Source organism: Ursus arctos, unplaced genomic scaffold (genome assembly GCF_023065955.2).
Source record: "Ursus arctos isolate Adak ecotype North America unplaced genomic scaffold, UrsArc2.0 scaffold_6, whole genome shotgun sequence".
Lineage (NCBI taxonomy): Eukaryota > Metazoa > Chordata > Mammalia > Carnivora > Ursidae > Ursus > Ursus arctos.
The window spans coordinates 25,597,966-25,614,838 of NW_026623078.1; the positions used below are offsets into that span (position 1 = coordinate 25,597,966).

At 37.7% G+C, this 16,873-nt stretch overlaps 1 protein-coding gene across 4 annotated transcripts in view; it reads left to right on the plus strand.

Moving 5' to 3' along the window:
• PREX2 (phosphatidylinositol-3,4,5-trisphosphate dependent Rac exchange factor 2) overlaps positions 1-16,873 on the plus strand; it is a 270,321-nt gene that overhangs the window by 69,309 nt on the left and 184,139 nt on the right. For all 4 annotated transcript variants that reach the window (XR_006409186.3, XM_026495929.4, XM_044382804.3 and 1 more), the window contains 2 exons: positions 6,421-6,522; positions 9,731-9,892. Coding sequence is in view for 3 of the 4 variants with exons in the window: in XM_026495929.4 (XP_026351714.1) it covers positions 6,421-6,522; positions 9,731-9,892 (264 nt within the window). In the remaining variant the exon portion in view is untranslated. The remainder of the gene's footprint in view (positions 1-6,420; positions 6,523-9,730; positions 9,893-16,873) is intronic.

The following is a 16,873-nucleotide window of genomic DNA, read 5'->3' on the forward strand; positions in this document are numbered from 1 at the left end:
ATAAATGATGTTGGGATGAACATTCATGTACAAGTCTTTGTGTGGATATTTTCATTCTCTTGAGTAGATGCTAAGAGTGGAATTGCTCGGGGCGCCTGGGTGGCTCAGTCGTTAAGCATCTGCCATCGGCTCAGGGCGTGATCCCAGAGTCCTGGAATTGAGCCCCACATCGGGCTCCCTGCTCAGTGGGAGCCTGCTTCTTCCTCTCCCACTCCCCCTGCTTGTGTTCCCTCTCTCTCTGGCTGTCTCTCTCTCTCTGTCAAATAAATAAAATCTTAAAAAAAAAAAAAAAGAGTGGAATTGCTAGGTCATAGTAAGTTTATGTTTAAGAAACTGCTAGACTGACTGTGCCATATACACCAGCAATGTAAGACATTTGTAGTTTCTTTGTATCTTTGCAAACACATGGTATTACCAGTTGCAATTAAGCTGTGATAGTGGATGTGTAATTTATCTCAAGATGATTTTTATTTGCATTTCTCTCATGACCAATGATACCAGGCATGCTTTCTATGTTCTTATTAGCCATTCATATATCCTATTGGTGAAATGCTTATTTAAATCTTTTGTCCATTTTTGAATTCAGATGTTTATTTTATATGGAGCTATAAGTGTTCTTTATTTTGGATACAGCTTCTGTATCTGACATATAATTTGTGCATATTTCCACCCAGTGTAGTTTGTTCGTTTAAAAGTGTTATCTTTTGAAAATCAAAATTCTTATATTTTGTTGAAGTCTGGTTAAATTTTTTCCGTATAAACATGTTTTTGTTATATTTAAGAAGTCTGTATTCGGGTCTTATACTTACTTTGTTAAGTTTATTCCCAAGTAGTGTACTCTTTTTGATGCTGCTGTGATTGGAATGATCTTTTTTTTAAAAAATATTTTATTTATTTATTTGAGAGAGACAGAGATAATGAGAGAGAGAGAGCACGAGCTGGAAGGAGTGGGAGAAGCATACTCCCCACTGAGCAGGGAGCCCGATGCAGGGCTCAATACCAGGATCCCGGGATCATGACCTGAGCTGAAGGCAGATGCTTAACTGACTGAGCCACCCAGGCACCCAGTGATTGGAATGATCTTAATTTAATTTTTTGGATTGTTCATTGCTACCATATAAACATTAGATTTTTATTTACTGTTGTTTATTGTATATTTTTGTATCCTGTGGTTTAAATTCATGTATTAGTTCTGGTAGTTTTTTGGTAGATTCTTTAGGATATTTTACATATAGGATCGTGTCATACGAGAGTAAAGACAGTTTTATTACTTCCTTTTCAATTTAGGTGTCTTTTTTTTTTTTTTTTTTTTTTTGGTCTCCCCATGGGCTTTTGCACTGGTTAGAAACAGTACAATGTTGAATAGAAGTGATAAGAACAGATAACACCTGCCTTGTTTCTGATCTTAGGGGGAAATCAATCAGCTTTTCATCATTAAGTGTGATGTTAGTTGTAGGTTTTTTCACAGATGTCCTTTTCCGGTTGAAGAAGTTCCACTATATTCATAGTTTGTTAAGAGTTTTTATTGTGACCTTTTTGCCTTTTACAATTTAGGTGTGATGTAGCTTAGGAATGGCACTGTAACAGTGCTTCCTACATAAAGACAATAGAATTATTATATTTTGATACCATTTGGTATATACTTGATAAGATATTTTGAAATTAGAAATGAATGAATGATGAGGTTCAGAACATGCTACCCCAGGGGCGCCTGGGTGTCTCAGTCGTTAAGCGTCTGCCTTCGGCTCAGGGCGTGATCCCGGAGTCCTGGGATCAAGCCCCACATCAGGCTCCTCTGCTGGGAGCCTGCTTCTTCCTCTCCCAGTCCCCCTGCCTGTGTTCCCTCTCTCGCTGGCTGTCTCTCTCTCTGTCAAATAAATAAAAATAAAATCTAAAAAAAAGAAAAGCTATGAGTTTTGCCTTATACACTGCTTTAGTTTTATTCCATAAAATATGACATGTGTTTTCATTTTCATTCAGTTTTTGAAAATGTCTAGTTTCCTTTGTAATATCTTTAGTCTGTTCTTTATTTAGAGTCTGTCTTGGAAGATAGTTCTTCATGGGACTTGTGTCCCTGCACATTTTCTGAGCAGAGGAACTGACTGCCTTTGTTCTAGCCGATCTTTTAAAGGATGTTTATATCACGAACAGCCTCAGAAGGTGGAGATATTCTCTTCCTCCTAAGTGGCACACCTGCTGCCCTCATGAAAGATGCATGGTTCTTAGCTTCATGTCTCCTCTCCTGGTGTCCACATGCATGGGCCACCTGGTCTTCCTTGTCTTGAGATGTGGGAACTGGGCCTTGGGAAACTGGTCCCCAAATAGTGATACTCTGGCTACCGCTATCGCTGTAAGGAAAAAAAAGTCCTATAGCTCTGGCCTAAGAGTTTCGTGTGTTCTTCCAGCATCCATAAATCTCTGGCAGGTTAACTTTTGAGCTTGCAGGTAGGGTAAAATCTTAGAATCATCATTTTTAACATTCTGTTATTTTATTTCCCAATATTGGAACTTTCCAAATTTCTTCCTGTAGTTGATTTTTTGAATTTAATTCCATTTTGGTCAGAGAACATATTTAAATCATTTAAATCCTTTTAAATTCATTAAGATGTTTTTATGGCTTAGCATATGGTCTGTCCTGGAGTTGTTGGGTTTTTTTCTCTGTATGTTCCACGTGTGCTTAAAAACGATGCATATTCTGCTGCTGTTGGGTGGAATGTTCTATAAATGTTAGGTCATTTTTGTTCATAGTGTTGTTCTTGTCTTCTTTATCCTTTCCTCTAGGTGTTCTGTCAATTATTGAGGGTAGGATATTGAAATCTATAGGTATAATTGTTAAATTGTCTGTCTTGCCTTTCGATGATGTCAGTTTTTGTTTTATATGTTTCGGGGCTCTGTTGTTAAATATGTATTCATTGAAAGTGCTTGTATTTATATTTCTATTGATCATAAGATGTATTTCTTTGTCCCTAGGGATATTTCTTTTCTTAAAATCTATTTTGCCTGATATTATTATAGCCATAATGCTTTTTGTACTGTTTGTATGTTATATCTTTTTCCATTATTTTACTTACAAACTATTTATGTCTTTGAATCTAAAACATGCCTCTAGGAGACAGTATATAGTCAGATCTTGCTTTTTATCCAGTCTGACAATCTCTGCCTTTGATTGGAGTAATTATGTAATTACTGATGTTGTTGTATTGACATGTACCACTTTATTTTTTTTTCTGTATGTGTTTTTTGGTTTTTGTTGTTGCTGTTCCTCTGTTTCTCCTTTACCTTCCTTACTGTACTGTTTTACTTCCTCTGTTGATTTTTTTGAAGTATATTTTTTTAGGTTTTTTTGGGGGGGGGGAATGATTGCTCTAAGAACAATATTCATCTTAATTTTTCAAGTCTATTTCCTGAAGCTGGTTATTGTTTTTTGTTTGTTTTGTTTTGTTTTTAGTAACTTTCCTGGACTTGATTTGAGAACGTGTGAGTCTTGTATGTGCAGCTGCTATCTCTACTCGGTTTTTTGTTTTATAGTTTAGCCTTTCTTTTTAGGGGTCACTCCAGTGACTGCTTAACTTAGTTCAGTGAACAATTTGTCAGAGGTGATCGAATATCTTTAATCATCTTGTCTATGGATCTATGTGTGAGTTTGGGGGTGGGGGAGAAATTCAAAGGGCAAGCAGTTTTCAAGTCAGATCTGGGTTTTTCTTTCCATGGGGATCCCCCTTCCCCTTGGGTCTTTTCTGCATGTGCACAGTCTGACACCTGCTCCAAGGAGGTTTGTGATCTCAGGCTAAGAGACTTGTGGGCGTCTCCATTTTTCTTATGGAGTATGCTGTTTTTATTGACAATACCCCTGGGTGTGAGAGTTGTACTCTCTGCAGCCCCATCTGGAAGCAGGTTTTCAGAGCCTATCACTGTGTCAGGGTCCCTGTGATAGGGTCACTGCAATAGAGCCACTGTGAAAGCACCATTTTGATAGGGCCAATGCGCAGGGTGAGCTGGGGAGGGGAGGGGCAGGGGGAGGCACGGGGAAGGTGGATGAAGCTCAGGTGAGAATGCCATAGACTCCCACCATTCTTACCTGAAAATTCAGCAGTTTTTCATGAATAAACACTTCTCAATTTTTTGTTTGACTTTAGTTGACTTCCAGAGCCCTGAAATTGAAATTTTTGACAATTGTGCTGAGTATTACAGTTGTTTTTTGGGAAGAGGATTTACTGATCCTTTTTCTCTGCCACAGCCAGAAGAGGCTCCTATGCCACTAAAACTTTAGAGCTCTTTATGAAGTGTTAGAACTTTGCCATCCATTTGTGAATCCATTCTGTTCTCAGCAGAGTTGACTCTTTGTTCACCTTGCTCTAGTTTATTGATTGAATTGTGTCAAGCCGTGCCGGTAGTGTCTCCAGAGTGCTGGTTTGTAGAAGATCCTATAGCACAAGGAAGAGCCTACAGTCTGGTAGGAAACCTGGGTTTTATAATTCCTGCCCTGACACAAAGTGACCACTAATTATCCCAATGACTTTAGGAAATTCATTATATCACTGGTGTCATTTTCTATGTCCATTAAGTGGGGATAATAACAATCACTCTCGGAAAAACAAGGAAGAGTTTACAGATTTGGTGATGGTATTATTTGGGGTACTCAGATATGTTGCCACCTTAGTAAGTGTTCATCACCAGGGAAATCTCTGGGAGCTCATTTAGAAGACATTCTTTATGTACACATTAGGAGAGCGCTGGCTTTCATAAGCCAGTCTAACGTGACAACCAACCTCTGCTATTATGAAGACAGTGTATAATCTGTTCCGTGCTGTCAGACAAGGAATTAACAGTGTGTTAAGCAATCATGAATTTCTTAGGGTACTTCAATCCGGAGCGAGGGAAAGGGGGTGGCCACATTTATAAGGGGTGTTAACATGTATGGGGATACTGAAACATCACTGGAAATATAGTGAGATGTACATAGTTGTGTTTCATATGGTTCCACTGGGGACAATACCATGCAGAGTTGGAAAGAATATTTTGATAAGCTGATTGCAATAGGGGATGAGGCCCTCGAAGAGCATGCTTGAGTCAGCTGCCCTGTCTTCTAAAGTGTTTGGGTGAAGTTAAAGTCATGGTGTTAGTTTTGCTGACTTGAATACACGAATTGGTGCTAAAGCCAAGTGGGGTGGGGGGGTTGTTCTGCTATCCTCAGTCTTTTCTTTTTATCCTTTCCTGCTCAGCACTTGGTCTCCCTTCTCAATGTATATAAGACAGTAGTCTTAAAATGCTGGTATAAAAGTGGCTAAATTATCAGTATGATATTTGAGGAGCCCTCTTCTCCCTTCATTACATATTTATGAACTGCTTTCTTTTCTTTCTTTCTTTTTTTTTTAGATTGTATTTATTTGACAGAGAGAGGCACAGTGAGAGAGGGAACACAAGCAGGGGGAGTGGGAGAGGGAGAAGCAGGCTTCCCGCTGAGAAGGGAGCTCAATCCCAGGACTCTGGGATCACGACCTGAGCTGAAGGCAGAGGCTTAACGCTTAACGACTGAGCCACCCAGGCGCCCCATATGAACTGCTTTCTTTTTGCTAGTCACTCTGATAGGCCTTGCAGAAACAGGATTTGACACAAGTTTCAAATCTTTTTCTTTCTTTCTTTCTTTTTTTATTGACGGTTAAACTATAAAATAAAGACCAGATGCTTCAGAGTTTATAGGCTTTTTTTTTTTAAATATCAGAGTTGATTTTCTCTTCTATTTCATCTTACTCTGATTGCTGATTTTGAGATTTCTCCTTCATCTTGCCTCTCTGGAGATCATATCTGACCTCCTTCTCTGAGACTGGCTGGCCAGTGTCATTGGTGAGGTATTATAGCTAAAAGTGATTTGGCAATCACTTGGTTGAAACAGGACAGTTTTATAGACAGGAAAACTAGCATTCTGAAATCAACCCAAGTTACATCACTAGTGGCAGAGCACGTGTAGAACCCAGTCGTCTCTAGGCCTGCTCTTTACAACACAACACCACAATTCAGCTATAGCTCCCTTAAAAAGCAGGATTGATCTGTGTATCTTTGTGTCTATTATTTATTCATCCATCCCTCTGTCTGTCCATCCATCCACCCACCTATCCATCCATTCCTCCATCTCTATCCTATTTCTTTTTCCTCAGACTTCATAGTTAGGAGAATATATAAAAACTGATTTTCAGGATATATATTCAAAACATATTTTGGTTCCTATAACTAATATGAAATGGGAAAATACTTCTCTTTGTCTTCTGTAAGTGTTATTTGTGATTTCATGGGCTCATCTCAGAGAAAGAAGGTATAGAGACAGGCTTTCACAAGTTTTTAGCAGAAAATTTTATGGTAGAAGAAAATTTCATGGCTTCAGGTTTAAAAAATTGTAATTAATTATTTTTATTTCCACTTCAGAACTGCATGCTACTTGGAGGACGGAAGAACACAGATGTTCCCCTGGAAGGATATTTAGTAACACCAATACAAAGAATTTGCAAGTACCCTCTCCTTTTGAAGGTATGTTATGTGTTTATTTCACTGTAGTATTTTCCTTATATCTGCATATTTTGCTGATGGTCTTTAAAACATTTTTCTTTTAGATAATCTGATTTTCTAAAGAAAGGGCAGATCATAATTACTAAGGAAAATAGCTATTTTGTCACATATATATATGGATTAGGAAACAAATCTTTTGGGAAAAGAGACTTTAGTGATCTTTGTAGAAAACACACTTGTTTGAGTTTTATTTAGAGTAAATTAATTAGTAACAAAATAGATCCCATTAAGTACCTTATGACCAGTTTATATCACACTTTTTCTACAGGGTTCTTTATCCTAAGTAAATCTACTGTTGGCATATTTTCTGACCTCGTCTAACATTGATGACTTCTTGATGCTAATGAAGTTAAAGTCAAAGTTGCATAATTTCAGAACTTGGTTTTTGAATCAGTATTACAGGGAATGGGGGGGTCACATGGGACAATAAATGAGAGGATGTAGAGTGACAGTGCTAAGCAAATGCTGCCTATAGACGACCGGCCCTGCTCCATTAATGGTCATAGGTCCATGACCTACGTTACGATGACCAAAACTGTTATTGTGAAAAACATATTATAATGTACTAATTATGCTTGTAATGCAAGAGTACGCGAATAGATTAGAATAGCAATTCTGGAAACGGTGCTTTTTGGAACTACAACAGCAGGATAGGCAGTTTGGGATGGCCATTCAGCACATGACCTCTGAGTTCAAATCTTAAATATTCTGCTTACTAGCTGTGTGACTGAATGCATAATCTAACCTCTTAAAGCCTTGGGTTTTTATTTTTGAAACAGAAATGATAATGAAATTGTAGCGTATGTCTGCAAGAATGTGTATAATAGATACATATCTGTTTGTGTATTGTGTGTATACATATATATGCATATGGAAAAGGTATTACGTAAAAATAGTAATTGAACTGTTTATGCAAATCATTTAGCACAGTATGTATTCCATATATGTTAGCTATGATTACTTATATATATTTGATTCTAATCTATTTTAATAGATTCATTACTACTTCCTCTCTAAATTTTTAAAATACTCCAATATGCTATGCACTTACTAGCTGGTGTTCTTACTGATTTACTTTTTGAGAAACAAATATAAGGAATTTGAGCTAAAAATACATGTTTTTAAAACAATGACTTCCGTGAGTTGTATAACTGGGTTTTTGTGTAAAATTTCTTTGAAAACAATTTCTCCTTATTAAAAAACAAGTTCAGATTGCTTGGTTAAGCCACAGAGAGAAGCTGTCACAGGGATCTCTAGTTCTTCAGAGCTTTAGTGTGCTCTTCAGAAGGTCAGGAGGACTGGTGCAAACGTGAGTCCTATCTTTCTGAGAGTCCTTTCAGACTCCTGACTTGGTGACTCAGATCACTTTAGCTATTCCTGGACCTGATTTTGGAATCCCAGGCATTTGTTTGTTTTAAGAGTCAGAAGGGATAGTGATATTAAGAGAAACACATCATGCTAAGTAGTTGTTCTAAATCACTTCTGGATAGGGATGACCACCGGATAGGGTTGGCTGAGCTGACCTCTCAAAAGATAGAATCATGGACACACCCTTGCTTAGGAAGAAAAAGACCAACTCAGAGCACCTTTAAGAAGTGGAAAGGTGACATCTTTCCCCTCCCCTTCTTTGGATGATTATCTTCACAAAGAAACATGAAGAAACTATTTACTTAGGCAGTAGATAAGTTGGTGTTGATAATTTTTGTTGTTTTTGTACCATTGGGCTGATAATCTCTTTGATTTTGAATGGATTTATTTATTCAGAGAAAAACATTTGGGAATTAGGCTGTGTGTTAAAGAAAAGATTTATCAGTCTTATTTGTGGAACTTGGAATTATCGGTTGGGCCAACCAGCACAGGGTTCATAGAAAGCAACTGACAAAAGATTATTACTAGTCATTGCTATTTCACATTATCTCAATTCATGTCTCAACTCCACAGATACCCATTGGTCACAATTCCATAAGGCCCCAAATCAAAATCTGCAGACAACTTGACCACTTCACATAATTTACAAATACTTCTGCCCTTCAGAATTTTTGGAGAAGCCAGCATATCTCTTTTATGGATTTGTGATCCAACATAAGTTTTTAAATCTTGTCTTGGGAGTGATGTCATGTGTATTCTTCTGGTGCTAGCTCTGCAGAATGGAGTGTGAACATATTGAATGCAAGGTCAAAGTTTATGGTAGAATTTTCAACAGTAACAGACCTCAAGAGACTATAACAACTGCATATTTTCCCACTGTATGTTAAGAATTAAGAAAATTCTTTTTAAGACTTGCCTCAGGATTTCTGTAATTGTGTTAGTTACATGAGGATGGTAACTGTAGTAAAGAAACAAATGACTAATTAAAAAGCAATGTGGTCACAACTGTCTAGACAGTGGGTGAAGATGTTTAATTTTGTGCTTCTAAACAACAAACAAGACCTTTTAATATATTTAAAAGATTAAAGATCACTCTTGCTCTGATATCCTGAATGGAAAAACCATAAAATGCCAAAAAAATAAAAAACCCAGCAAAAATCAAAACAAAAATAAAAGCTATTGAGGGTCATACGGCAATTAATTCATTGCAGAAAATGAACCCGAGTTATTGGTGAAAATAACATAAATTGCTCCTTTAGTGACGGAGTATCACGTAACTTATAAATTATTTATTTTGCTAGTGGATTTAAAATTATTTAAAAATTATTTAAAAATTTTGCTTCACTTCTGACATGTTTTTATAGTTTCTCAAAAGTGTATTAGAAAATAAGGCAATTAAATTATTTTTAAAATTATGGGACATACTTATTTAAAGACTTAATGTTCAGTTAAAGACTCTAGGAAGACATAAACTTATATTTCTGTTGGAGCAGAGGGCAATCTTATAAAAAAATTACACTCTGCGGGTGAGATATTTGACAAGTTGAAAGGAGAAATCTAATTTAGTTTTTAAAAGCAAAATAATTTTAAGGAAAAAAAAGAAACTGCAAAATGTGTATCAGGGTAACGCGTATTCATTGATTCAACCTTTCGTTTTTGATCTTGATCTTAGTGGAGTTTGTGATGTCACTTCTGAAAGTGGCTCTCACGATCTCTGCAGTTTTCATTTCCTGGTCAGTCTGAACCTACTGTACCAGAAAGCGGAAGATCAAAGGGTGATTTGTTTTTTGTGTATAAACAGGAGTTGCTGAAGCGGACTCCAAGGAAACACAGTGACTACGCAGCAGTAATGGAAGCCCTCCAAGCCATGAAAGCTGTCTGTTCCAACATAAACGAGGCCAAGAGGCAGATGGAGAAATTAGAAGTTCTAGAGGAATGGCAGTCTCACATTGAAGGCTGGGAGGTACATTCACTCTACTCAACAATGGAGCTTAAAATAGTTTTGTTATGTCTTTCGCTGTGTGTAGAATTGTTGACATTGGATGGAACCATAAATGGTCATTTTCCCAGATAATGGCTGTAACCATTTCTGGAAAGTGCTGTCATTATTATTTTTAATATCTTTAAAGGGGCAGTTAATCGACTTAACATCAACCTGAAAGCTTTGTGATGAGCCATCTAATATTGTGTCGGTTATAAGCTTTGGTATTTTAGTATTGTGCACCTTGATTATCCTTTTTCCTGCCTTCCTTTGGTCAACAAGTACATAGCCTGAATCCTGGAGAGAGTAAAGAAGGGGAATGACGCTCCGAATGTGTTCTATGATACTGTTATTTTCAGATTCTAAATTAGGTGTTTGATGGCAAATTTCATTTTAAGCTCGCTTAATCTCTAAATCTGAATTTTCTCATTTCTAAAATGAAGGAACTGTCTATGATGTGATTTTTAAGGTCCATTCAAGATGAAAAGTTTTATGGATTTATGATTCATTAGAGAAAGTTTTTTTTTAAATGATATAAAAGCAAACAAAGAGTGATCTTCAGAATCTGTAATATGTTTTCATCTATGGTAACTTTGAATTCCTATTATTTCATGGGGTTGGAGCCCTATATTATTTTGGTGCTATATAAAGCATAAATTAAAATTTTGTCTTTAACTTGACTTAATTGAGATGAGCATGAGCTTTCAAAGAGGATAATTTATTTTTATAAACAGTTAAGATAAATTTTTTAAAGGTATAAAGAAGATTTAAAATGTTTCCAGCCGAATAATGTATCACACAAATTCGAGTGGATTGCTTTTTATCTTTAGGATGTTATAATTGACTGATTTGTTTCATGTCTTCAATATGTTGGTTTCCATTTAAATCTAAAATTATATCCACTCAAATTTGCAAAGAAACCTCAAACGTTGACCTCCGAAAATTCCCCTATTTGTTCACTCTTCACCATGAAACTTCAAATGCTAGCTGGGATCTAATCTTTCTCCTCATCTATATTCTTTCATTTCAAGTGTCCAGGGTGACCTCGCATTTCAGCATGAATGCTACTCATTTCAGTCAATTAAAATGGTTGTGTGTTTTACAGTTGATTCATGATGATAATTCCTTTCCTGGGGAGCGGTTGCCCTGCTGGGTTGAGAAAATGGACTGAAGTTTGCTTTTGTCGTTCTGTTGTCACTCGAGCATTGGAAGAAAACCCGAACTTGCTTTAAATTGCAGGATTTCTCATTGATATCTGCCAGGCCTTTTACCAAAACAAAACCTCACAGATTCTTCTCGGTACTCTGGGGAAATGGAATCTGTCATAATTCCGTTCCTCCTCCCGTATATCCTAAAAATTGCATCTACTGCAGAAATAAGAGATTCTTTAAAAAGTGTTGATATTTCTTGCACTCGGCATGCCAGTTCCTCAAACAAAGAATGTGTGTGGGTCATACTATGTCATATACAGCCCATAACAGTGGGTGCCTCAATCTCACCAGCCTTGCTGTATTTACAACAAACAGCCGGAGTGCGAGAGGAAAATGGGGCATCTGGACAGAGGAAACCGGCTGCAGGAAATCAGATATGACTACAGTCCCAGCGCACACAGAGCAGATCATATGAGTGTTGGGTCCCAAAAAGGGCAGCAATGCGGATTCTACTTGAGTAGGATTTGAATATGATTGCATACGACACAGCACAGCCATGCTGCCTGGGGGGGTTTTGGAGCACTGAGGGAGTGCCGCTTGGAGGAAGGCCCAGCCAACTTGTTGGCAACTTGTGCTAAGAACCTGATTCCCCAGCGCAGTCCACCACCTTGGAGAGAGAGGGAAAGCTATTATGGTACTCAGGCCTGATCCCTTCCTGGAAGCTTAGGAGAAATTTCTGACAGGACTCCAAAGGTGCACAGGACAGGAATAGTCATAAAGGATGAATGCAGGCCCTGGGAGGGAAGGGGGATAGTTAAAGAGCTTTCTTTGAATTGCAAACAAGGATTGGTGCTCAGCTTGCCAACAGCTTTGTGTAGGTTTAGAGTAGCTCTAGTGGGGTTAGGACAGGGCCAAGGGCAGATGTCAGGTGGCATGTCAGCCAAGAACAGAGAGTTCCTTAAAGACCCTTTGAGGTGAGAAGGCTTGAGCTAAGGTTGGAAAACAGCTCCCTGTCTAGTTCCTTTCCTGAGCTCCTGCAGACCTTTGAGGACCACCTTAGGGATGACACCCTTGCTCCGTAACTACAATTTCTTGAATGGTATCTGAGTCTGATACACCATGAATTTGCATTATTCCACTTTGGGTGGATTGTTTATTTCAAGTAAGTCACTTAATTATCCAGGGTCTTATTTTCCCATTAATCAAATGAAGGTTTTTTTTTTTTTTAAAGATTTTATTTATTTATTCGACAGAGATAGAGACAGCCAGTGAGAGAGGGAACACAAGCAGGGGGAGTGGGAGAGAAAGAAGCAGGCTCATAGCAGAAGAGCCTGATGTGGGGCTCGATCCCATAACGCCAGGATCACGCCCTGAGCCTAAGGCAGACGCTTAACCGCTGTGCCACCCAGGCGCCCCTCAAATGAAGGTTTTTTATAGTAAAATCTGTCAGGTATCTTGCCTGTCTAGTATTTTGTGCTATATTCCTTTATGTTGAATTTGGGTAAACAGGTGATTGAAATCTGTGGTTCCAAAGCAGATGACATAGTGCAAAAGCCTGACTTCTGAGCAGACTTCCTTTCTAGTCCGGACTCTAACCCTTAGTTTGGGGATGATGCATCAGACCTCTCCCACATTCAATGTGAGCTATGGCAGGAGTCGAACGAAAAAAGTGGAAGTGCTTTGAATACCGTAAAATGCTATGCAAATGAGTAGTATTTGAGAGCTCTGGTTCAGTGGTAGGATTTTACCCTTGAGAAATTCCCATTTGTCTAATATATGAACCTGTCTACTGAAGGTGTTATATCACTTCAGTTAAGGTTAGATAGTTCCAAGCCACAGAAACTAAAAGAAAAATTAATTTAAAAAGATGTAGGGTAGTTCAGAGAATCACTAGAAAAGCTACACTCGCAAGGGTGTCTAGGCAGCCGAAGCTGGTAGACAGGCTCATCAGTGCCCTAACTAAAATGGATAGGCTCTAATAATTTTTTCCACCCTCATATTATGTCCCTCAAGATTCAAGATCAAAATCTAAGATTCCTCTAGTCTTGCTGGGGTAAATTTGCTTAGGGGAGGACAGAAGTCCTTGATTGCCAATCATCCACTTTCCTTTTGAGGAAAGGATGATCTTCCGTTGTAAGCAATCTTGCTGAGCCTTTAACAGTTTGCTGAGGTATTAGAATCCTCATTACACAGATTTAAAAAAATGAGGGCCATGTAACTTACCCCAAGTGCTTACAACTAATGGATGGCAGAGTTTAACCCTCCATTCCTTGTCACCATGCAATATTATACCTACTCAGATAAAAATTTAGCTAGTTCTTTAGATTACATTGATTGCTTGCCATTTAAAAGTAAATCGATTATAGAAATTAGGTTTTTGTCATTCTTTACATAGTGACTGCCATGACAGAAGATCTGTAGTTTAATTGCTCATATTTGAAGTTCTGCCTTTTATTAGTATGATTTATTGTATCTCAATTTTATGTCTCATCCAACATTTAGAACATTGTGCAGAATTTTCTACCGAAGGTAACTGTAGGGCAATGATCAGTGTGCTTGGAAAGGAAGTTCATTAGCTGTTCAATCAGAGTCACTGATTCATTTCATAGAACAGGACCATTCTTGGTCTTGGTCTGCTTTTTGGCTGATAGATAGTGTTATAATGGTAACGGTAATCTTTGGAGTCATATGAACTGTATTGACAAGGAAGTATTAATAAGCCTTATGTCACTTGGTAATTCAGCTTTACATCCATGATAGGCCTGTTTGGAATAGATCTCTCAAATCTGAAAAAAATTATATTAAAAAATAAGAGAGAATTATTAATATATGAAGGTGTTGGAAAAAATAAGATCAAAATAGTTACTGTGTTTTAGGAAGTAAAATGAAACAGAATAGAAATTTGACACCTTTTGGTTACCTTTTTACATGGAGAAATATAATTTCAACATCCATTTGCTGCTTTACATATGATTAAGTTTGTGTCTGACAGTGTATTGACTTCACGTCATGTTCTCTTACTTCATGAGTGTGAATCTAATAGAGGTTGTGATGAGACCTGTTTCCTTTTTCTCTACAAGGTGATTTGGTAGATACAAATTTGTCTACTGCCTTGAGGCAGAATTGATTTATAGATGGCCCTTGTTAAAGATTTTTTATTTATTTATTTGACAGAGATAGACAGCCAGCGAGAGAGGGAACACAAGCAGGGGGAGTGGGAGAGGAAGAAGCAGGCTTCCAGCAGAGGAGCCCGATGTGGGACCTGATCCCCGAATGCCGGGATCATGCCCTGAGCCGAAGGCAGATGCTTAGCGACTGCGCTACCCAGGCGCCCTTGTAGATGGCCCTTGTTATTTAAGGATACGTGGTTTGGGAAAAAGACCACTGAAAGTGACGTAGAAAGGGGAGCAGAATTTCCTAAGTGGAAGAGGGAGGGAAAGCTTGATTGGGACTTCACTTTAGTAAAATGAACATTTATGTTATTACTTTGTTTTATCTAATATATGACAGAATCTAGGTTGTAACTTCCCTTAATAAATTGAATCTCAAAAAGAGTGAATCAAATGCTGAATCTTTGCAGGGCGGCATACATTTTATGACATTATATGATAAAATGATGTGGTATTCTTCATTTCATGTTTAACTTTTCTAGTAGTTTTAAAAGATTTTTTGAAAGAATATTCAAATGCTTCATTCATTTTCTTGAGACACTCCTTTGATATTGAAACCATTCTCTTATGAAACGCCCATCTAGTTGTCATTCTTGTCAATTTTCTTTTCTTCCACAGTGAGTGGGTCTAGCTCTGTTAAAACTTCATCTGTCAGTGCTTTGCATACGATTGGGGGAAGTATCAAGGCTTCCTGTCATCTTTCATCTTTGCCAAGATTATGCCTTCTCTCTGCATCTGTGTTTTTCTGCTATTGACATTCAACATTTAGTTGACAAGATGAATGAGATAGACTCTGGTGTTAAGCAGGGAGATCCGACAATGGGGTCAGATAATTAGTGAATAGTTTCCTATTATAATGATTTTTGCCACCTCATAGCTGCAAAGAATCAGTAATGAACTCTTACATAAGATATTAAGAGAACTTGTTAACATAAAAAGATTTAACCTTTCAAATAGTCCAGATATGGTTTAGCAATACTATTTTTATTGGGTCTATTCAGAGGCGGGGATTTATTCCATTGCAGTGCTTCATAAATCGTGATTTTAATGCTTGAAGGAACAATGAGAATTAGAAAAGGAGCCATAAAATAAATACACACGCTTCTGACAATCTTTTCTGGGTGTTGTCATTTTCTGAAAGCATACTTTGGCACCGGACTAGTGTCCAACTATGAAAATTCCTCATTCTTTCATATTAAATTCTGTAATGGCGCTTTGAAATTGAATAGTTTTTCATGTATGCTGACTGTATAATTGGAAGCTGATTGTGTACCTCAAAATATAGAATCAAAATGATTCAACTTCTTAACAAATTAGATTCTCAATTGTTACTATTTTCTTGCTGGCTCTTGTACCGTGAGGCACCCACAATGGGAAGAGGAGCCACTGGTGAGGCGTGTCGCCACCACGGACTGCCTCCGGGTCCTGGCCTTAGGGACTGAGGTCACTGTTCCGTCCATTTCAGACTGATCTTTTCACCATATTGGTGATATTTAAATGGTGTACTGTGTAGATTTGACAAAGAAAAATCCCCAGAGAATGATTGAAACCTGAAACCACAGCATGGAGCGGAATGAACTTTGTAGTTAATGATAAACCTATATAGTCATAAATACACAGCTATCCCTAATATTCGTCACTGTTAATTCACGCCAACTCTCATTTTATTAATGCTCTATTATTGCAGTGATCACACTGCATTTAACTCTGTGTTTACATATCTGTTTCTTCCGCTAGTATTGGGAGCAGAGGTCACGTCTCAAGCCTTGGGTCTCTGGCATCTATGTAGGACAGTGTCTGATACATAGTGGGTTGGGCGGTAATTAAATGCAGATACAATTATATTGTAGTTCTATATTGATTGTCAGTGGCTGCTTTTTTTTTTTTTTAATATTTGTGGCTTTTTTGCTTAGTAGCAGTGATTCTGACCTAGTTCTGTTATTTGTTTCATTTTTCTGCTCCTTTGATGTTCTCTAATCCTCTTTAACATCCTGTTCTGGCTTATGGTTCACAAATATATACCATGCAAGACTTTTTATTTCCTCATATTACAGTTGAACGCTGTGCAGTTGTTTGAAATTCAGTCTCTGTGAATGGATTTCCAAAGTTGCAGTTTCTCTTTCTTTTGTCTAAGGACATACATGGATGGGCTCCCCTCACTGTAGCTCACCTTTGCAGCTGCCGGGGGCAATGGTGAAGGGGGAGGATGACATAGGTTTCCACAGGCTGGAGTAGAAAGAGAAGCTTTTGGAAGGAGAGGCACTGGATGCGTAGACTCCCACCTCCTGTCACGGTTATTTATGTATGGTTACTTCTCACCTTGAACTGTCAGTCAGCCTTCCTTTCCTGATTTAATGAAAGTAGTCAGGATTAGAACCATCCATGGAACTCCCTTGCTGGGATTTTGCTGTATTTAATTTTCTATATATAATTCATCACCAGCTTGATTTTACATGATAAATGTGGCTTCCTAAAGGGAAATGCACATTAAAAAATATAAATCATCTAGATGATAAAAGTACATTATTGTGGTTATTTATTTTTTAAGGGATTGCTAAGACAGCAGAACTATGATTCATGTGGGTAAACACATAATTTAAAAATATTTGCATTGAATATGTACATATACATATTACATTATG